Source organism: Pan paniscus, chromosome 13, assembly GCF_029289425.2.
Source record: "Pan paniscus chromosome 13, NHGRI_mPanPan1-v2.0_pri, whole genome shotgun sequence".
Taxonomy (NCBI): Eukaryota; Metazoa; Chordata; class Mammalia; order Primates; family Hominidae; genus Pan; species Pan paniscus.
The window spans coordinates 39297631-39319389 of record NC_073262.2 but is presented as its reverse complement, the minus strand read 5'-3'; the positions used below and the strand labels follow the sequence as shown (position 1 = coordinate 39319389).

Genomic DNA, 21759 nt, shown 5'->3' with positions numbered 1-21759 from the left:
TTGGGTGCAGTGGCTCACGCCTGTAATCCCAGCACTTTGGGAAGCCGAGGTGGGCACATCACGAGGTCAGGAGATCGAGACCATCCTGGCTAACACGGTGAAACCCCATCTCTACTAAAAAAATACAAAAAAATTAGCCGGGCATGGTGGCGGGCGCCTGTAGTCCCAGCTACTCGGGAGGCTGAGGCAGGAGAATGGTGTGAACCCAGGAGGCAGAGCTTGCAGTGAGCCCAGATCGCACCACTGCACTCCAGCCTGGGCGACAGAGCGAGACTCCATCTCAAAAATATATATATATATATTAAGGTAGCATTTCCAGTGAATATAATTGTGGTGAAATTTGCCCTTTTAGTTTTACCTTTTAGAAATTTCTCAGATACTTAATGCTTGTTTGTAAAGAGACCAGCCAAGACTTCTTCTTGATAGGTTATTTAACGTAACCTGAATGCATGGTGAAACCAATTTTCATATTAGCTTGGCTCTTTAATAGTTATCTAGTACTTCTAATTTCTCACATGTCTATTCTTGTAAAGTTTAGAACAGTGAGTAAACCTCTAACTAAATGCAAACCATTTAGTTTGCATTCTTTTTAATGCTATGACTACTTTTCTGTTAATCTCAGCTATGGGTTGATCTCTGTCTCATGTTACATCTGTATATTTATGCATAAATATTTTTGGATCCTTTACCAATGTTTATCTTGTGATAACTTTGCCTAGTGGCTAGTTGTACTTAATAAGAGTTTGAGCAACTTAAAATGCTCCTTTATCCCAAAAAACAGTTTCCAAGGAATTTGGGCAATTTTGTGGTTATTTAAGAAGCCATGACTGATCCATGACATGTACATCTTTTTTATAAAGTAAATATCATTATACATTTGGTGATTCAAACTAAAATTGTTAAACTTTCCCTTGATTTACGTGATACCCTCAAAAGCCTATTACAGATATTTAGGATAGTTGTCACATATTTAGAATATGCACTGTTTTTGAAAAGCACTATATTTTATTGCTTGAAAATGCAAGGAAAATGTTTTGAAATAGATTGTTGTCAATGAAATGTACTTAAAAATCTGTTTGCTTTGACATTTCTTTGCATCAGAAACATAGGGCTGAAAATTAATTTATGATTTTTTTTTTTTTTTTTTTTGAGACGGAGTTTCACTCTTGTTGACCGGGCTGGAGTGCAATGGTGTGATCTCAGCCCACTGCAACCTCCGCCTCCCAGGTTCAAGCCATTCTGCCTCAGCCTGCCGAGTAGCTGGAATTATAGGCACCCGCCACCACGCCTGGCTAATTTTTTGTATTTTTAGTAGGGACGGGATTTCACCATGTTGGCCAGGCAGGTTGCGAACTCCTGACCTCAGGTGATCCACCTGCCTCTGCCTCCCAAAGTGCTAGGATTACAGGTGTGAGCCACTGCGCCCGGCTGATTTTTTATTTTTTATTTTTTTTGATGTATCTACATAGGAGATAGCTGTATGCATTTATTTGATATAATAGATACATTTTAGCAATGAAATAGACTTTCTAGCAAAAAGCAGAAATACAGTCAAAGTATTTACTAAATCCTTGCTTGGAGAATATTTTCAAATATTAACCTTTGGCTTTTGCATGATTGTAATAAAGCTGAAGAGCTATATAATACAGTCTGAAAAAAAATCAATAAAATTGTTTTTTGAAACAGCACTTTTAAAAAGTTCTTTTGGCCAGGGACAGTGGCTCGCGCCTGTAATCCCAGCACTTTTGGGAGACCAAGGCAGGTGGATCATTTAAGGTCAGGAGTTCAAGACCAGCCTGGCCAACATGGTGAAAACCCGTCTCTACTAAAAATACAAAAATTAGGCAGGTGTGGTGGCACACGCCTGTAATCCCAGCTACTTCGGAGGCTGGGGCAGGAGAATCGCTTGAACCCGGGAGGCAGAGGTTTCAGGGAGCCGAGATTGCGCTGTTGCGCTCCAGCCTGGGTGACAAGAGCGAAACTCTTATCTCAAAAAAAAAAAAAAAAGTTATTTTGTACAAGTCAGAGTAAAGAATACGCCTGTTTGGGATGGAGTAGTAGGCAGTGTAATGTTTTTGAAAATTCATTTCTTTGTTCTGTTGACCAAAAAACAGATGTTACACCATCTTAGCTTCATGACAGTCTAAAGAGATTGAGGAAAGAAGGGTCAGGCATTCATAAATCTGTTAATACAGAGGAAGCGTATACTTTTTGAAAAAACAAAAGCTGTACCATGACCCTTGTTTTTTGTAGTGCATTTTACCTGTTTGAAAAATCTTGAGGGAGAGCCTGTTATGGTACTAAATTTGGCTAGTGAAAATTTATATGAAGAAAAAATAACAGGAATATATGTTGTGTATTGATATATACATTATTGATCATAGATAATTTTTTGTGTTGACAGTTCAAAAAGATGAGTTATGGCATGTGGATAATGACTAAAGAAGCTATATCAAAACTCAATTATTTCCCTTAATATATTCTTTCTCAGTTTCTCTTAGATACAATAAGCTTTTTCTTTTTGGATAATTGCCTATGAATACAATCCTCTGAATAAAAGATACTTCTTCTAGTAGGAAGTCTTTTTCCAAGCCTTGAGATAAATAAATTGCACCTGAGTGGAAATTGGAAAATAAATTATTTCTCATGAAAGGTACTAGTATCTAATCCTTGATGGTAGACACAGTTTCCAACTAATTTGCTTGATTCAGAATGTGATTTTTGAGGAATTAATCTGGAATAAAACTCATTATTCAAAAAGTTGAGAGGCAATTAAGAGAGAGATGTCACTTGTATCTGATGAGAGCTTGTGAGAGGGAAGTGACCTCAATAACAGATGTTATTGACAGAGTGAAGAGTAAAGGAATTGCAGTTTCCTATGGAGAGGTAGCTATTATTCCAGTTATTTATAGTCTGAAGATTTTGTATATAAGAACTTCAGTGTTTAAAATATATCTTGTTTATTTGCTACTGAAAACTAGGCCAACTGAAGACAGGCCTCAGTACATTAAGCTTACAAGATTTTAAAAATATAGTTCATCTTGATAAAATAGTGTAGTATCTGTAATTAAAATATATGGCTTTTTGAGGAGAGCTTAGAAATGAAATCTGCTAGTTACTGGAAGTGCCTTTTAGTGAAGATCTAAGAGGAGGTAGTGTGAAATCTTTTCTCCCAGCCTGGATTTCACTGGGTTCCTCTTGAGTAACCAGAATAGTAGTTACAAGTCAAGAAAACTTCTAAATATTATACTTCTGAAAAATAGTTCTGGGATTCATTTCTAGATACCTGTTTTACAGTTATGAAAAGAGTAAAGAAAGTGGGTTGGAAAATGAATCACAATAAGAAAAATTACTTACTGGTTGATGAGTGTAAGGAAGTTGCCAGTGTCTTTGGTAAACAAGACAGAGAGTGCAAAAAGCAAGTGTTTGTCATCCTAGTAAAAACTTCCAGTGTGCATCATTTACCCTATATTATGAACAGAAATTTTAACTGGTATGATGAATTAAGAAGAAGAAAAGAGATGAAAATAGCAGGTAGCAGTCCTATTGGGGTAAAAAGTCTATGTGTCTGATTGATGGTTTTCTTGACTATAGAACAACAGTATAATTTAGTGTAAAAATAGGCTACACTTTTATCTTTAGTAAAACTGGTGTAGAATTTATTATAGCTTTCTTTATAACTTTACCTAAGTAAACAGAGCTACATGATTTTTGCCTTTTCTGTGTGGATTAATTTCTAGTAATCCCTTTGGGTTCTGGAATTACATGTAATGGCATTGTTTTTAAAATAAAACATGAATTCTCCTTTCAGTCTTACAGAATGTGGTTACTTTACAGTTAAACATTACGTATCTGTAAGGATACAATTTTGTTTGAAATCTTTCTAAAAAACTGTGGTGATTGAAGGATTGACAGTGATATATAAATCTCAAAAAGGAAATAAAGCTGTGTGCCATTGATTTTGGAAATGTTTGTACTTAACATTTTTATATGGTAGGAGAATGAAGGAATGTGTGATTATAATGGATACTCAGAAACCTGATTTTTATTAATCATTGACTTGACACTTATACATTCGTATTGTCATGATTGATGATAATTATGCTCTTGCTTGGCATCTTCCTTGCAAAAATAAGTTAAGAAGACCTGAGTTCTCATCCTCCAGGGATTTTACAAGTTGATGCACTTAAACTATAATAGAAAACATTTATTTTCTCTATAATGTTGAGGATTTGTTGTAATTGATATATTCAACTCAGAACATTAGTTTTACATTTTATATAAAGTATTTGATAAAAGTAGTAAAGTATTATTAAGTTGTTTTTTAGTTTGAAGAATCCGGTTGGGTAAAATAATCTTTTTCCTCTGTACAATTCTATGTTACTCAAAAAATATAAATGTGTGGTATTAAATGAATTGTATTGTATTTTCATTGAATAATTGACTTTGCCTTCCAACAGGAGAAAATTCAGATCCAGTTAACACAATCATTTGAGAAAGAAGAGAAGCCCTCAAAAGATGAAGCAGAAAAAGAAAAGGCCAGTGATAAGTTGCCCAGAAAAATGTTATCAAGAGGTTTGCAGTTCTTTTGTTTTTTAAAAAAAAAAAATTTGCTATCAGTAATTCCATCCTTTTCCCCTTGAATAATTATATATAGTATATCTTTATGTAAAATGACACAGAACAGACTGGAAGGATGATACAGTACTTAACTCATCTGGGCAAAATTGTTTAACACAGTTCCATATATCAGTAACACGTTTCAACCAAAAACTGCAACACATAACAGACATTGAGGAAGGTAAACATCTTAATCTCTTACTGGTCCCTCACTCATAGTAAAATACTAAAGTCATTATAATTTTTATATTGATTCCTCTAAGGATACTATCACTCTTGAATTCCTTATGGTACAAAGAGCTGATGTCATAATATTGAGTATCCAGTAAGAATATTCTTGGAAACAGAGTGTTTATTTTTTATAAGTTTGGAGGGTCTTCACTATTACCTAGCATTGCAGATCAATAGAAATGCTTTTTAAATTTAAAAACCCAGTTATGTTGACCAGTATTATAAATAGTATAAAGATACTACATTTAAGGCGAAGATAGCATGAATATTTGAAAAGTATTTTGAAAGCAAGCCTGTAGTAATAGACCTGACAAAAATCAAATTCTTTCACAACTAAAATTTCTATCTACCTCCAAATTATTGCCTCCATTATATTCATATCTGAACTAAACTGTCTTAATTTGCTACAAATGTAGTTAATTATGTAAATCATTTAAATTTTTCACACACGGAGGTATTTTGAACATGAGGTTGTGGTGAGTATATAAAAGGATCTTTAAAGAATTTAGAGGAAATTAAACAGACACATGTGAGAGGTTAATTTTTTTTTAAGAATGTGCGTGGATATGCAGTTATATAAACTCATGTCATGCACATGATATGGAAATAGAAACATCGTGGTCACCTGATTTCATTGTAACTTTTCCTACTTTGTCGAATTTTTTTCAATGTGGGGCATCTTGTTTTATTTAAGATATACATCATGTGTAAAAGGGAATGGGACTTGTTTTCAAACAACTTTATACTGGGTTTTTGTGTTGTTGTTTTTTAGATTCCAGTCAAGAATACACTGATTCAACTGGCATAGATCTACATGAATTTTTAGTAAATACATTAAAAAACAATCCCAGGTAAAAATTAAATTTATAAGGTTTCCATTGCTTCTAGAGTACCATAATTTTGCTATATATGTTTTCATTATTGAGTTAGAGTAATAGAATAAGATTGCAGATATTTGAAGTACACCAGAAACATTTTAGTTTTTTAGGGCAAAGATGTTGTTGGTCTAGTATATGCAAATATATAAATATCTTTTTGCATTATGCATGTCACCATGATGTATGAATTTTGGGAAATATAGAATCACTAAGATATTTAGGCTCTTGATTGAGTTAGACATATACCATTAATCATGAGAAAAAAGAAAAATAGGTATCTCACCATAGTGCACTCAACCAAATAAGAACTTAGTGTATTCACTTACGAGTTTTTGAAGTTTTTAAATGCAAAGTTTTTGTTCCTTCTTGCTGAGTTTATAAATCATCAACCCAAAGATTTTTGAGGTGTTTATTTGAGTCAGTACTTTAATTGTGAAATCTTTCATTTTGTCAGATTACTAAATGAATAATTTTTAACTTTTTGGCAACTCATAAGCACTTTGAGGCATTCTCCCTACAAAAATGACTACCCACAAATTATCTGACCAACACTTTCATGGAGTGAAAGATGCCAAGGTGAAGAAATCTTCCTCTAGATGTTAGCTTTCCAGAGTTGACATATGTTGAAATAAAAATGATGTCACTAGATATGGGCACACGGAAGATAAGAGAGTTGTTTATCTCTTACACAGTCTTGCTTCAAGATAACTTGTTTTTATTCAGGATGTATTGTATTCAGTACTATCTTGATTTTCTGTTTTGTATTTAATATCAACCCCAAAGAGAATTACCAAAATGAAGTGGTCTCTATAATAGGAGCTGAAGGATTATAGGTAAGGATTTAGAGAGAAGGTAGGCAACTCTCCTTGACTTTTTTTCCTCCAGTTCAAGTTTATTCCTCAGTAGTCCCAACAGAAAGATAAATTTATGAGTCTATTGAACAGCTCTAACTATGTGCCAAGCATTGTGCTAAACATTGTAGATATGAAAAGGTATTACATAAAAGCTCTGACGCTACAGTATTCACTGTCTCTGTACTAGAAAAAGACACCTGATAATTAAAATAAAACAAATGTAAAAGAGGTTTATAGGTGCTGTAATAGCCAGAGAAGGGCCACAACCTCTGAAAGGATTTTGGAATATGTCACTGAAAAGGTAGTGCCTAACCTGAATCTTGAATTAAGAGTGTTTTATATTGGAGCTGTCTATACAGAGAGACATGGGAAGGGCATTTGAGATAGAGACTAGAGGATAGCCAAGGCATAGTTCTGTGAGAGGAAGTGTTATATTCAAGGAAAGATAAGATCGTACCCTCTGGCTCTCAGAGGCATGTGGCAAGTTATTCTAGAAAGTGATGGTAAAGGTCGGGCGCAGTGGCTCACGCTTGTAATCCCAGCACTTTGGGAGACCGAGGCGGGTGGATCACGAGGTCAGGAGATCGAGACCATCCTGGCTAACACAGTGAAACCCCGTCTCTACTAAAAATATAAAAAATTAGCTGGGTGTGGTGGCGGGTGCCTGTAGTCCCAGCTGCGTGGGAGGCTGAGGCAGGGGAATGGCGTAAACCCGGGAGGCAGAGCTTGCAGTGAGTAGAGATGCGCCACTGCACTCCAGCCTGGGCGACAGGGCGAGATTCCGTCTCAAAAAAAAAAAAAAAAAAAAAAAAGGAAAGTGACAGTAAAGGTACTGGTGAGATATGAAGCATAGGCCATATCCAACTATCGTCAGCAAGGGATAATACCAACACCCTATGGCAGTGAGGAAATGTGAGGGGACCTTTTGATTGTCCCAGTGAGTGCAGAGTGCTGCTGGGAAGCCAGGGATGCCAAAAAGACCTATAAAACGGTGATGAACCACGAAAAATTGTCTTGAAATGCCAGTAGTGCATCAGTCGAGAAATACTGACTATGGCATGCCAAGTTAAGGAGTAATTAAACAGGATTTTAAATAGGGCCATACCATAATGAGATTTGTGTTTTGGAAAGATTACTTTGGTGTTTTAGAAAGATTATTTTGGCAGAGATAACTGTAAAGAAAAAGAGTGGCTAGGAGACCATAGAAAAGAATGGAGAGGAAAAGACACATTTGAAAGATATTTAGGAAGTATCATGGCAGGACTTGATGATCATTTGTATATGGAAAGGCAATGGGGACAGTAGAGTAGAACAGAATGACCAAGTACTAAAGATAGCAAAAACAGGGCCTGGTGGCATGTGCTTGTAGTCCCACCTACTCAGGAGGCTGAGGTGGGAAGATTACTGGAGTCCTGGAGGTTGAGGCTGCACTGAGCTATGATCTCACCACTGCCCTCCAGCCTGGACTCCATCTCTAAAGAGAGAGAGAGAGCAGAGGAATCCTGAGAACATTTGTCCTGGAACTCAACCAAAAGGGAACAGTTACACTGAAAATAAAATAACAGAGGGGCCCTGCACAATGATTCATGCCGGTAATCCCAGTACTTTAGCAGGCTGAGGACAGTGGATCACCTGAGGTCAGGAGTTCGACACCAGCCTGACTAACATGGTGAAACCCCGTCTCTACTAAAAATACAAAAATTAGCTGGGCGGTGCATGCCTGTAATCCTAGCTACTTGGGAGGCTGAAGCAGGAGAACTGCTTGAATCTGGAAGGCAGAGGTTGCAGTGAGCCGAGATCACGCCATTGCACTCCAGCCTGGGCAATAAGAGCAAAACTCCATCTCAAAATAAATGAATGAATTAATTAAAATAAAATAACAGAGGGATATGAAAATATAAGTATTGTAAGATTGCGAAATATATATATTTGGTCTGCCTCCGTTTCCTAGTTTACAACTAAAATACCTGTAATCTCCAAAGAGCTATCTTTTTGTATGCTAATGTTGACTGATAGCTTCAAGATATCAGATTAGGCGGGTCACTGGAAGGACAAAGGCATGTTCAGAGGGTTGGGACTTCAGCCCCTGCTCCCAACCTCCTGGATGAGGAGATTGGTGAAGGTCAGTCTCCTCAACAATCATACCTACATAATGAAGACTTCATAAAAACCCAAAAGGACAGATTCAGAGGGCTTCCAGATAGCTGAACACATGGAGTTTCCTGGAGGATGTCAGGCCCCAGGAAAAGAATGCAAGCTCCATCCCTCTTCCCCCATACTTCGTTGTATGCATCTCTTCATCTGTATCCTTTATAATAAACCAACAAATATGAGTAAGTGTTTCCCTGAGTTCTGTGATCTGCTCCAACAAACTAGTTGAATCCAAAGCAGGGGTCATGGGAACTCCAACTTGAAGCCGGTAGTCAGAAGTTCCAGAGGCCTAGACTTGGAACTGGTGTCTGAAGTGGGGCAGTCTTGGGGACTGAGCCCCAAACTGTGGGATCTGACACTATCTCCAGGTATAGAGTGTCAGAATTGAATTGGAGGACACCCAGCTGCTGTCCACTGCAGAACTGCTTGCTTGCGTGCGTGCGTGCGTGCGTGCGTGCGTGCGTGCGTGCGTGCTTGCTTGCTTGCTTGCTTGCTTGCTTGCTTGCTTGCTTGCTGGTGGAGAGAAATCTCCACATATTTCGGGTCACAGAAGTCTTCTCTGTTGATTGTTGTTGTGTTGGTGTGAGAACAGAGGGAAAACATGATTAAAGAGGTTTTCCAAAACAAGTACCAAAAATAATTTGTTAGATTCAGAAGTTAGAAATTGTTGGCTATTTTAACAAGTCATTTCATTTGGGATAGGGTGGTGGGAACCAGAACTCAGTAGGTTGAGTAATAAGTGGGAAGGTAGGAATTCATAACTAGTATGAGTAAAATAAGATTCTAGACAGGCAGAATTTTTCTTCTCTCTCTAAACCTGTGGGAAAGACATCAGCAAGGAACAAAGATTATAAATCCATTTTTATGTCTTCCAAATTATGTTTTGATTGTGTAGTTATTTTTCCTCTATAGATGCAAACGTTTTTAAGTTATCCACATAGACATTTTTTAACTGTACGGTTTAATGGTTTTTAGTATATTCAATATACAGATAGGAGCACTATCACCACAGTTATAGAACTTTTTCATTGCCCCAAAAGAAACCCCATACATTGTAGCTATTCCTATGCTAGTAATAATAGTAATACTGATATTGGATGATCCCAACCCTAATCTGTTTTCTGTTTCTGTAGATTTCCCTGTTCTGGACATCTCATATGAATGAAATTATATAATGTATGGTCGTTCATGACTGGCTTTTATTCACTTAGCATAATGTTTTTAAGGTTCATCCATATTGTAGCATGTACCTTTTTTTATTCCTTCTGTGTATGCATTTTTATTTGAGCAAATATACAAGTGAATAATTCATGTAATGGCTAATGTATAAGTTACTATTAGTGTCATTGTGATTTTAGGAAGTTGAAGCTAATGTTAAATTTTGTGAGAAATAAGGTTTGCTTAATAATTGATTCAGTATTCTCTCTCAGTGAAGCATACAGCTAATTGCCAGCTATACCTGGTACACAATTAGTTAGAAGTATGGCAAATTCCCCCTGAAGCATTCAGGGTTGAATATTGCCTGGAGAATTCTACTAGATGTTAAGCAGATTTATTTTTAGTGATACTAAAATTTAGTCAGCCTTTCCTTTTTGGATCACTTTAATTTCAAGATTTTTTTTTCACATCATTAAATCTTCATTATCTTGTCATAGCCCAATAAATAAACTAAATTTCAGGGGTTAAATAATAAGTTATCTGGAATTTCTGGGTGTCTGCAATATTTTCAGAGACTACCCTATTAAATACAGTCATTAATAAATTAGAACCTAGGAACCTGAAGGTGTTACTGATAAAGATTACACTCACTGACATAATTTTATATGTATTTTTGTGTTGCTTTTAGCCATATTGTATAAATTTTATATGGAGAAATATGGATGGTACAGATAACTTATATTATGTAATAGGAAAACAATACCATGGATTAACCTGAAGATGGATTTTTTTAAGTAATTTGTTTTGCTCTAGGGAACATCACGTATTTGTTCTCTGAAATATCTTCTAAAAGTCATTTTTATTGGAGGTAATATTTAAGTCATTTTATTTCTTATCTGTTGCAGACATTTAACCAAGAGCATATGAAACATTGGGTGGAGGGTGGTCAAACAGAAGCATTACTATTTTCTTCTTTTTTTATTTGCCACTGGTATAACATCGGTTCCCTCTTTCTCTAAAATTACTTCTGGAATAACGACTAGAACAATAGTAACTAAAAGATTGTTAGCCCTTCATTTTAGCTTTTAGTTTATTAGCTTGTTTTTATTACTTCTTTAATAATTAACAGCATGTATCGGTTCATTTTAAAGGTTACACGATAGAAGTTTTAGTTTGTGCCTACTTTTAGATGGTTTTGGCTCACCTGCTAAAAGATCAATATACCTTAAGAAAAGTAGTTTACCTGTTAGTTTGAGTCTCATATGTAGGGCCCCTATAAAGGATTAGTAACCTTTAACTTATGACCATTATAAAAATATCTAACCTCAATTACAGATTTGAAAATTTGAAAGCTTGGATAAGCTACAATGTGGAATAAAAGGCAGAAGGTATAAATCTTAAGACCTTAGGAAAGTTGTCATTCTTGTTTTTTTAACAAGTGCTACTAAAAGCAGGGTATCTTTTTTAAAATAAGTGACCCAGATAATCTAAAAATCCTCTGCAATCTATAGATGTACGTCTTAAGGGGAGAGAAAGCCTAAATTTGTATCAATTGCTAGTAAAATTGTTAGATTCTGTTATTTCATGCAGATAGTGGAAATTTCAGTGGCAGTGCATTTCACTGAAGAACAATTGAAATATTCTTATACCTGCTCTTTAGCTCAAACACAGAAAATCAATTTAAATGTACTGTTTTATGAACTCCAAATAAGTTGCCTCCTTTCTTGTTTGTTTGTTTGTTTGTTTGTTTGTTTGTTTGTTTTTGAGACGGAGTTTCACTCTTGTTGCCCAGGCTGGAGTGCAATGGCACAATCTCGGCTCACAGCAACCTCCGCCTCCCGGGTTCAAGCAATTCTCCTACCTCAGCCTCCAAGTAGCTGGGATTACAGGCATGCGCCACCACGCCCGGCTATTTTTGTATTTTTAGTAGAGATGGGGGTTTCTCCATGTTGGTCAGGCTGCTCTTGAACTCCCTACCTCAGGTGACCTGCCCACCTCAACCTCCCAAAGTACTGGGATTACAGGCGTGAGCCACCGCGCCCAGCTAGTTGCCTGCTTTTGATTCTCGTCTTTATTTTTTTACAGTAAGGCAATATGTAAATTATAAAAGTTACTGAAAATAGTGTCTCACAATAACCCCAAAAGCTTGGATGAGGCTGGGCACAGTGGCTCACGCCTGTAATCCCAGCACTTTAGGAGGCCGAGGCGGGTGGATCACCTTAGGTCGGGAGTTGGAGACCAGCCTGGACAATGTGGTGAAACCCTGTGACTACTAAAAATACAAAAATTTGCCGGGTGTGGTGGCACACACCTGTAACCCCAGCTACCGGGAAGCTGAGTCAGGAGAATCGCTTGAACCCGGGAGGCAGAGGTTGCAGGGAGCCGAGATTGTGCCACTGCACTCCAGCCTGGGGGACAGAGCGAGACTGTCTCAAAAACAAACAAACAAACAAACAAACAAAACTTGGGTGAAAGAGGGTCTTATAATTTAGTAAATAAATTCTTTGTTGGGAAAACTTTTGGAAGTACCTTCACCCTCCCCTAAAATTTAAGAAAAACAAAAAGAATACTAAAAGACCTTCTGGATGAAGTAATTTTATTAATTTATTCCATGCAAAATATTTTTGTTGAACCTTTCTATATACAAATAGTTCAAATAACTATATATGACAATAATTGTGATAAATGCTATTAAAGAAAAATATGAAAGAAACAATTCTAAGAAAGAATATAAGAATGTTTCAGCAAAGGGGAACAGCATGTTCAAAGTACCTGAGAAAGACAGGAGCTTGGCAAATACAGAAATAAACCAGGATGATAACAGTTTTGTGAGTTCAGGTCAGGAGATGAGGCTGGAGCTGGATGAAGACCAGCTCATGCCTGCCTTGTACATATGTTTAGTTCTAAGAACAGTAAGAAACCCATGACAGATTTAACAAAGGGAGTGATGTGTGATCACATATGTGTTCTTAAAAGATTGTTATGCATGTTTCATGTAGAATAGATTAGGGAAGATCAGGGAAGATACAGGGAGACAATATACTCCTGCTGTAGTAGTCAAGCCAGAAATCCTGTTGCCTGGATCCAGGGTTGTGGCAGTAGAAAAATAGATCAAAAGTAGATAAAATTTGCAGTAGTAATTAACTGTATTGGAGCATTTGAAAAAGGATGATTTAAAAAAAAAAAAACCTTCGAGACCAGCCTGACCAACATGGAGAAACCCCGACTCTACTAAAAATAGAAAATTAGTCTGGCGTGGTGGTGCATGCCTGTAGTCCCAGCTAATCGGGAGGCTGAGGCAGGAGAATTGCTTGAACCTGAGAGGCGGAGGTAGCAGTGAGCCGAGATTGTGCCATTGCACTCCAGCCTGGGCAACAAGAGCGAAACTCCTTCTCAACCAAAAACAAAAACAAAACTAAAATTCTCATGCTTCTACTATCATATACTGAGTAGAAGGTGGTGCCAGTTACTGAGATGGGATATACTAAGGAAAAGCAGGTTTGGAAACAAAACTGAATATTGCTATAAATTTTGTTAAAATGTAATTCTGTGTTCAGCTTTGGATTTGAAATCACCAGGTAGACATGTTTTTCTGTTGATTTTTTTAAAACAAATATAAAAATATAAGTTAAATATTTAATGAATGATGGGGGAAATGTTATTACTTAGTTTTATGAAACTTTTGCAGTATAGGAGGAGAATCAAATGCAGGTCTGATGTGTAGACTTTCATGTGACCAAAGCAGGGGCTACCAGTTCTTCTATTGAAATTGAGAATAATCTGCATAGTGTTTATTTTAGGGAATCATTAACCTCTTGGCCTCGTTTTCTTGATCTGTAAACTTTGGAAGACAAAACTGAATGATTTGTAAAGCTGCTTTTAGCTTTAAGTTTCTGTAAGTTACATTTTTTTTTTCACATGTATATGAAATTTCCAATTAGCACAGGAAAATTCTAGAGCCATGTTATGGGTGTGTGAGCAGGGAGGTCCTTTGGGGAGCGATACCATTAATTTGTTGCAGCTAAGAGAACTAAATAAGACCCTAGTGATCTAAAGGAGCACATACAGGTACTCCCTAGAGTCCTTATTTATTTTATATGTTGGAGGTTTTTGGTTCACTTAGATTTTTATGGGAAAATTTAAAAATATATAATGGCAGTTTATAGAATGGGTTGAAATATCCTCTTCTTCTAAATTAGCGATATAATTAATACTTCTCTGCCATAGTCCCATCTGCATACTAGTATTAGATTCCCATAGAAGTATTCCTGTTGTTACTGGCATTGCATGTTCTTTAGAATACTGTTTCTATGGAGTTCAGCATGATAACAAAGTCCTGAGCCTAACTAAAGATGTCTGTTCTTCTGCTTCCTCTCCACTTTATTGAATGAGGAAATAAAAACTAAAATGCTTTTATTATCCACACATTCACAGAGCAAACTCTAATATAGTAATACTAAGCAGATCAAAATACATTTAAGTTCCTTCGTTATGTGTAAGCAAAAAAAAAAAAAATGCATTTAAGAATAGCCACATGTTGATTATTGTTAAAGTTGGGTGATGGGTACATCAAAATTCATTACACTATTCTCTACATTAGTGTATGTGTGAAAACTTCTGTAATAAAAAGTTAAACTACAAAAATCATCTTTTGTTTTAAAACAGTAATAAATATTCTAGCATCAAGATTGGGGTAATACTGAATGTATAGTTTTTAGGGGGTGAAATTTAGCTGTATAAATCATAGGCTGTTGACATTTGTGATTACTTCATTGCTAAGTTTTACATACAAGAGTCTTCATACTTTGTTTCAGGGACAGAATGATGCTGCTGAAATTGGAACAAGAAATTTTAGATTTCATTGGTAATAATGAGTAAGTCCTGACATTTAACAAGAAAAGAAATTGTCATCACCATTCTCCTTGACTTACTAAGTTGGTTTTTCTTGTGCTTCTAGGTCTCCACGTAAAAAATTCCCCCCAATGACATCTTACCATAGGATGCTATTACACAGAGTAGCCGCTTACTTTGGATTAGACCACAATGTTGATCAGAGTGGGAAGTCTGTCATAGTAAACAAAACTAGCAATACAAGAATGTAAGTGTCAAGAGATGTGACTACATATTATATATCTAAATAATAATACTTTATCTTTCTATATTACCTTTCATCTGAGGTTTTCCACATGTTTGAACAGTCTAATTAAGTTTCATGATAACCTTATGTGATAGGACTGAAAAACACATTTAGTTTACTGGGAACAAAATGCAACAGCCTGGACTCAAATATGGCATATGAATGAGGACTGGGGCATATGGTAAAAAAATAAAAATCCAGAGGACATAGTATCAGTGATGTTTGACAACCACTCTTAGGGATTTTTAAAATTAATTTAGACAGCTATAGCCAGCCTTAGTCAAATTAAAAAAAAAAAAAAAAAACACAAGAGAGAGAGCAGACTTTGTCCGTGACACCCTCACATTTAATCTTCTGTCAGTTTACCGTTCTTTCCAAAAGCCTCTGAATTTACTCCTTTTCTCTCACAATTCTTAAGAAAGTGGGACTGTTGGTTAATGCAATATCATTAGTGCTGTCTTCTTCCTGGGCTATGTATGATTCTCCGGAGGAGCTTTTTGTTTTAAGAATTGATTGCTTTATAGTGTTACGGAAGTAGATCATCATTGCTGTTACTTGGGAACAGAAGACCCAATGCAGAGGCACCCAAGTTATAAAACATACACAGCACATCCATTACATCTTCTGCCTATTTATAAGGCTAATCCTAAAACAACTAGCTGAGTTCAGCTGAAATTTATATTTTGATGGTGATTTGCCTATCAAAAGGAATTTCAGTTTGATATGAGGCAGCAACAAGTCTGTGGTAATGAATAGCAGTCAACTTCAGATGGCATAAATAATCCTTTTTGGTCCATTATTTTTCTTTCTTTCCTGAAGCCAGATTTCTCCCAGGTTCTTATCTATGAATGATTTAATTTGCATGGTTATATTTAATTCACCTATGCCTTTTCTGATTTATGGTCTTTTGTCCTTATAGCTGCCATATCACTTGCTGGAACTATTGGTTTTCTCCCATTTTAAATAGTCTTTTTGTAAACTAAGTAAATACTTTAGTATTTTTAAATGATCGTTCCTATAATTAAAAGTAAATTAGTGAAAATAGATGTGTTTAGAAAGGGATCTTTTCTTCTTATAGGGATTAAATGTTACCAAAATGTGAGTCTGATTTAGTTTTCATTAAAATTTAAATTTTCATATCCCTTCGTCTTTAATATTCTTTTCAGTTAGTCTTTTTCCAGTCACTTATATCATGACTAAAGTAGGATAGTAACCATTAAGCTATGAGCTGAGCTAGAGGTGAATAGAACTGTTAATTCATTTAACCAGTACCTCTCAACATTACTCAGAGCTGCTGGATACACAAGCACATATACATTAGCAGGCATTTTGACTAACATTTTGACTGGTGACTCTCTAAGGTTTTCAATACAGTGTAACCTCAGTTATTTGAATTATATGAATGATGTCAAAAAGCTTTAGAGCTGTCTTTATCAAGATAAAAGCTAGGCTCAGCAGAGATGCTTATAATATACTTATAAAGAAGTATGGGTCAATAATATAATTATAATCAGACAGTTCAAATCATTGAAGTTACACTGTACTTTATATATATATATATATATCTTCTGGGATATGAAGAAGGTTGTAAATCAGAAAACCTTAGAGATCTGCTCCATATTGAATAAAAACAAACTTACCTTTTCCTCATAGGGAGATTACCCGCTCCAGCCTTGAATCAGTGGTGTTATGGATGTCAACAACCCAGTGTCCACTGGGGTGTCTCAATGGAGCGGGAAGTTGGCGATTACAGGGCAGTAAATTCAGGCATCTATAAAAGAATGAGGTAAGACAGTCTTAAGGTTAGCTGAAATGCCTGCCAGTGCTGTTGGTGTGGGAATCCAGCTGCTCTTAGAAAAGTTGCCAGGCCCTTGGTTAAACCTTATAGTTCACTTTGGAATAGCAGTCTCTCATTCAAATATAAACTCCTTGAATAAGAAAATGTGACTTTGAACAGTTACAAAGATAGATGACATAAGTCAATGGGGCAATCATGTGACAAAAATAACATACTGCCATGGTCAGAACTAAATAAAAATCTTTCAAACCCTTGAAGAAAATACTCTTTTTCTTATTATTTTGGTCACAAAGCTGTTTTTCGTCTTCCTATTTTTCTTTTACTTCTTACATATATTTATGTACAAATCTGTTCTCTATTTCACCCATCTAAGTATTTTACAATAGAAATTTCATTAACTTGCTTAGATAATTCTCACTTTTAATCTCCTTTTGCATAATTTGACAGGAGGCTTTTACGTACTTTATTAGAAATTCATAGGTTAAAATAAATGTTCAAAAGTATTACTTCAGTTCTAGGGCCAGGCGCAATGTCTCACGCCTGTAATCCCAGCACTTTGGGAGACTGAGGCAGGTGGATCACTTGAGGTCGGGAGTGTGCAACCAGCCTGGCCAATATGATGAAACCCCATCTCTACTAAAAATACAAAAAAAATTAGCTGGGCATGGTGGCACCCTCCTGTAATTCCACCTACTCAGAAGGCTGAGACAGGAGAATCGCTTGAACACAGGCGGCAGAGGTTGCAGTGAGCCAAGATCGTGCCATGGCACTCCAGCCTGGGTGACAGAGTGAGACTCTGTCTCTAAAAAATTTTTTTAAAAAGAAGTGTTACTTAGGTTCTAGATATAAGGAAGTTTGCTGAAAATATCATTACTCAGATTTATTTGGATTAGAAATTTACTTAGGTTATTCACATATATCATTTGATATTTGAACTATAAAAACTACCTAGGAGTTCAATGAGATTTTCTCTAAAGCCATTTAATATATTGTTATATTTCATATTTCAAAAGAATTCCAGTTTTATAATAGAATGATAGTCACAGGAGTATTGATTGAATTAATTTGTTGAAGCTGAGAATGTATTTTGGGAGGTGAAATTTTATATAATTGTAATTTTCCAAGGGCCACAACCTTGTGTTTGTCCTCTAGATCACAGTGGAACTTGCAACATTTCTGTGGAAGAAAGATGAATCCACTATAAAATGTATTGCTAAGATTTCATAATCGTTACTTTAGGTCACAACTTTGACCTCTATAAAAGAACATCTCTTTTCTAACCTGTTCCAGTTAATGTTAGCAAACCTGTGCCCTACTGTAATTTAAAATTAATGGATGCTCTTTGAAGTAGTCTGTAAGTTTTTAGCTAATTGAATGACAAAATATTTTATTACTTTCAGGTATAACACCAAACTAGGTACCATAGGAGTAGCATAAGATACGGTACTGCACTTTCCTTGTCCCAGCATTTTTTCGTAGGTTTAGACGAGGCAGTACAGGCTTTGGGTCTAACTGACCTGGGCTCCAACTATGGCTTAATCATATGCCTGCCTTTGACCTTGCATATTTGCTTAAGCCATTTGAACCTCGGTTTGTTCAATAATATTTATATCAGTAACTAACTTCTGAGTGTTTACTGTTTTATGTGTTATTGACATTTTCATTTCATCTTCAGAACAACCCTAAGAAGTAGGTACACTATATAATTCCCATTTTACAAGTAAAGAAACCGGGAAAGAGAAAGGTTAAGTAACTTGTGCAAGTCATAAAGCAGCTAAAGTGCTAAAGCTCAACCTTTGAATCCAAGTGGACTGACTCCAGAGCCAACATTGTATTTGATATGGCCTCTCAACCATAACATGGAATAGTTAGTATTTTCTCATGAGATTATTGTGAGGACTAAATGAGATTGCATAAGCATCTATGGATGGCACTAAAAAGTGGTAACTTATTTTATTTCTTTTCATAAAATGTTATGTTTAACTTCTTTGCTAATATTGTTCATTATCTTTTCCTGTTCCTTTGTTTTTGTTTTTGGTTTTTAAGACCTGATCAGAAATTTAATGAACATATTAAGGATGATAAAGGTGAAGACTTTCAGAAACGTTATATCCTCAAGAGAGATAACTCTAGCTTTGACAAAGATGATAACCAGGTAATCTAGAACAATTGTAGCATTTGTATAGGTGCAAGACATACTATACCAGTAGTTCATTTGCCTAAAAATTATCCTCTTTTCTGTAGATGAGAATACGTTTGAAAGATGACAGAAGAAGCAAATCTATAGAAGAAAGAGAAGAAGAGTACCAGAGAGCCAGAGACCGAATATTTTCCCAAGATGTATGTACTAACTTATTTAGGTCTTCATGTTAGAGTATATTCTAATTACGTTGTAAGGTCTCAGTCTCCCTTTTATCTATTGATCACATTTATTTTTAATCACATTTGTTGCACATAAGGTCATCTTTTAGAAATATTGAGATCAGTTTTGCTTGTGTTATTAATTTAATAGTTTATAAAATACTACCTTGCAGTAGTTATATAAAATTTTACAAAAGTTGGAAGCAGGTAGACTACAGGAGTCATTAAAAGAATGTTCTCCAGTCTATATAGTTTGTGTGATTTTTTTTTCCCCAGACTTGTGACAGACTTGAGATTTTTATTAATAGAACATTGCTCCACTGTCTGCAAAATCATATACTCTAGATGCTACTTGTTAGTTGACTTTCTTTGACAAATAATTTATTTCTTCTTTTGAAATAAAGCTAATTGATTTTGTAGGTTAATATCTGTTTTCTTCTTCATAAGTGATTATATAAGATAGGCTTTCTAAATGGCTAATTATTTTATGCATATATGCCAGAAGAGAATCAATTTGTTTTTTTGTTTGTTTTTTTTTTTTTTGAGACGGAGTCTCGCTCTGTCGCCCAGGCTGGAGTGCAGTGGCGCGATCTCGGCTCACTGCAAGCTCCGCCTCCCGGGTTCACGCCATTCTCCTGCCTCAGCCTCCCGAGTAGCTGGGACTACAGGCGCCCGCTACCACGCCCGGCTAATTTTTTTGTATTTTTAGTAGAGACGGGGTTTCACCGTGTTAGCCAGGATGGTCTCGATCTCCTGACCTCGTGATCCGCCCGCCTCGGCCTCCCAAAGTGCTGGGATTACAGGCGTGAGCCACCGCGCCCGGCCGAATCAGTTTGTTTTTTGTCAACATCTACTAAGCATCTGTCCTGTAATATGTGTTAATCAGCTACAGATAGAAATTTCCTCTGTGTTAAAAAAAAAAAAGAAGATTAAATAACACTAAAATCCAGATTGTAAGTGAAGAACTTATTCATTCAACAAATTTTATTGAGCACCTGTAGTAAGTGCTATCCTAGGCACTGGAGAACATATTCATGGACAGTTAAAATAATTTATCCCCAAAACAACCCTATATGGTAGATACTATCATTGTTTTTATTTTACAGATAAGGAACCTGAGATTCCAGGAGGCTAAAATAGAGATCACACAGCTAGAAAATGGCAGAGTTGGGATTTCAACCCAGGTCTGCTGAACTCCAAGCCTATACTAAATGTCCTTCTCTCTAGTTTATAAGATAGATGAGGTATCTGCCCTTGATGAATAGCCAAGTAATGACAACAGGGTATGTGGTTTATATAGAGACATGAAGGTGTAATAGATGACACAGCAGATAAGCACCAAAACCAGAACTGGGGAAGGGATGGGAGAGTTAGCTTCCAAGAAGTAACCTTACAGGAGTGAAGAGTTCCAAGTAGAGAGTCAGTATGTACAAGGCCCAGAGGTAAGGGAGAACTTGACACACATTAGGAATTAAAAGATTTAAGAGGAGGCCAGGCACAGTGACTCACACCTGTAATCCCACCACTATGGGAGCACTGAGGTGGGTGGATCACTTGAGCTCAGGAGTTCAAGACCAGCCTGAGCAACATGGCAAAACCCCATCTCTACAAAAAATTAGCCAGGCATGATGGTGCACGTCTGTAGTCCCAGCTACTCAGGAGGCTGAGACAGGAGGATCTCCTGAACTCAGGAAGTACAGGTTGCAGTGACCCAAGATGGCACTACTGCACTCCAGCCTGGGTGACAGAGTGACTCTGTCTCAAAAGATTCAGAGTAGCCAGATTCTAGCCTGAGTGATATAGGAAGTGAGGAAAGTTTAGGTTGGAAAAATAATCAGAAATGAGATGACTTGGTCCTGAAGGTTTAAGATGATTGGACTTCTGGGGTTTTTGGTGGTGTTTTTTTGTTTCGTTTTTTACTTTTGGATTTTTTCTTTTTTGGTCAGCAGACTTTTTCTGTAAAGGTCAGATAATAGCTGTTTTAGGCATTGTGAGCCACATAGTCTTCATTGCAGATACTCACATCTGACTTTTTGCTACTCAAACGTGACAGCAGCCACAGACAATACATAAGTGAATGGTCATGGCTGTGTTCCAGTAAAACTTTGTTTGCAGAAACAGGTATCTCGCTATAGTTTGCTGACACTGGTGCTAAAACATCAGGGAGCCATTCAAGTGGGAAGAGTTATGATCAAGTTGACATCTTAGAGAGATTGCTCCTGTTATATAAAATGGGCCAAAAATGGTAACTGGAAAACTAGTTACAAGACTGTTGTAATCATACAAACAAAAATGGTCATTCCTAACCCAGATTAACAGTGCTGAAGGACTTTAAGCACCATTAAGGCATAGCTACTTGTTCACTGCTCTAGCCACAGATAAAGCACAGGTGATCAAATATTTGTTAAGTGAATGAAGTGGAATATGTATCCTATATATACCTTGAATATATAATGAAAATGGGTTCACTTATTTGGAAGATAATATTTGAATTTCAAATTAATTTGAGCCACAAAATGAATAGCTTCAAGATATGTATATTATATATTTGTTAAAAGTAAGCATAGGATC

At 36.3% G+C, this 21759-nt stretch overlaps 1 protein-coding gene across 50 annotated transcripts in view; it reads left to right on the top strand.

Annotated features, from left to right (window-relative positions):
* The window catches only part of R3HDM1 (R3H domain containing 1), a 190251-nt gene that overhangs the window by 81138 nt on the left and 87354 nt on the right, over positions 1-21759 (top strand). For all 50 annotated transcript variants that reach the window (XR_008624484.2, XM_055108515.1, XM_055108508.1 and 47 more), the window contains 6 exons: positions 4461-4575; positions 5624-5702; positions 14707-14766; positions 14850-14990; positions 18874-18982; positions 19072-19167. Coding sequence is in view for 49 of the 50 variants with exons in the window: in XM_055108515.1 (XP_054964490.1) it covers positions 4461-4575; positions 5624-5702; positions 14707-14766; positions 14850-14990; positions 18874-18982; positions 19072-19167 (600 nt within the window). In the remaining variant the exon portion in view is untranslated. The remainder of the gene's footprint in view (positions 1-4460; positions 4576-5623; positions 5703-14706; positions 14767-14849; positions 14991-18873; positions 18983-19071; positions 19168-21759) is intronic.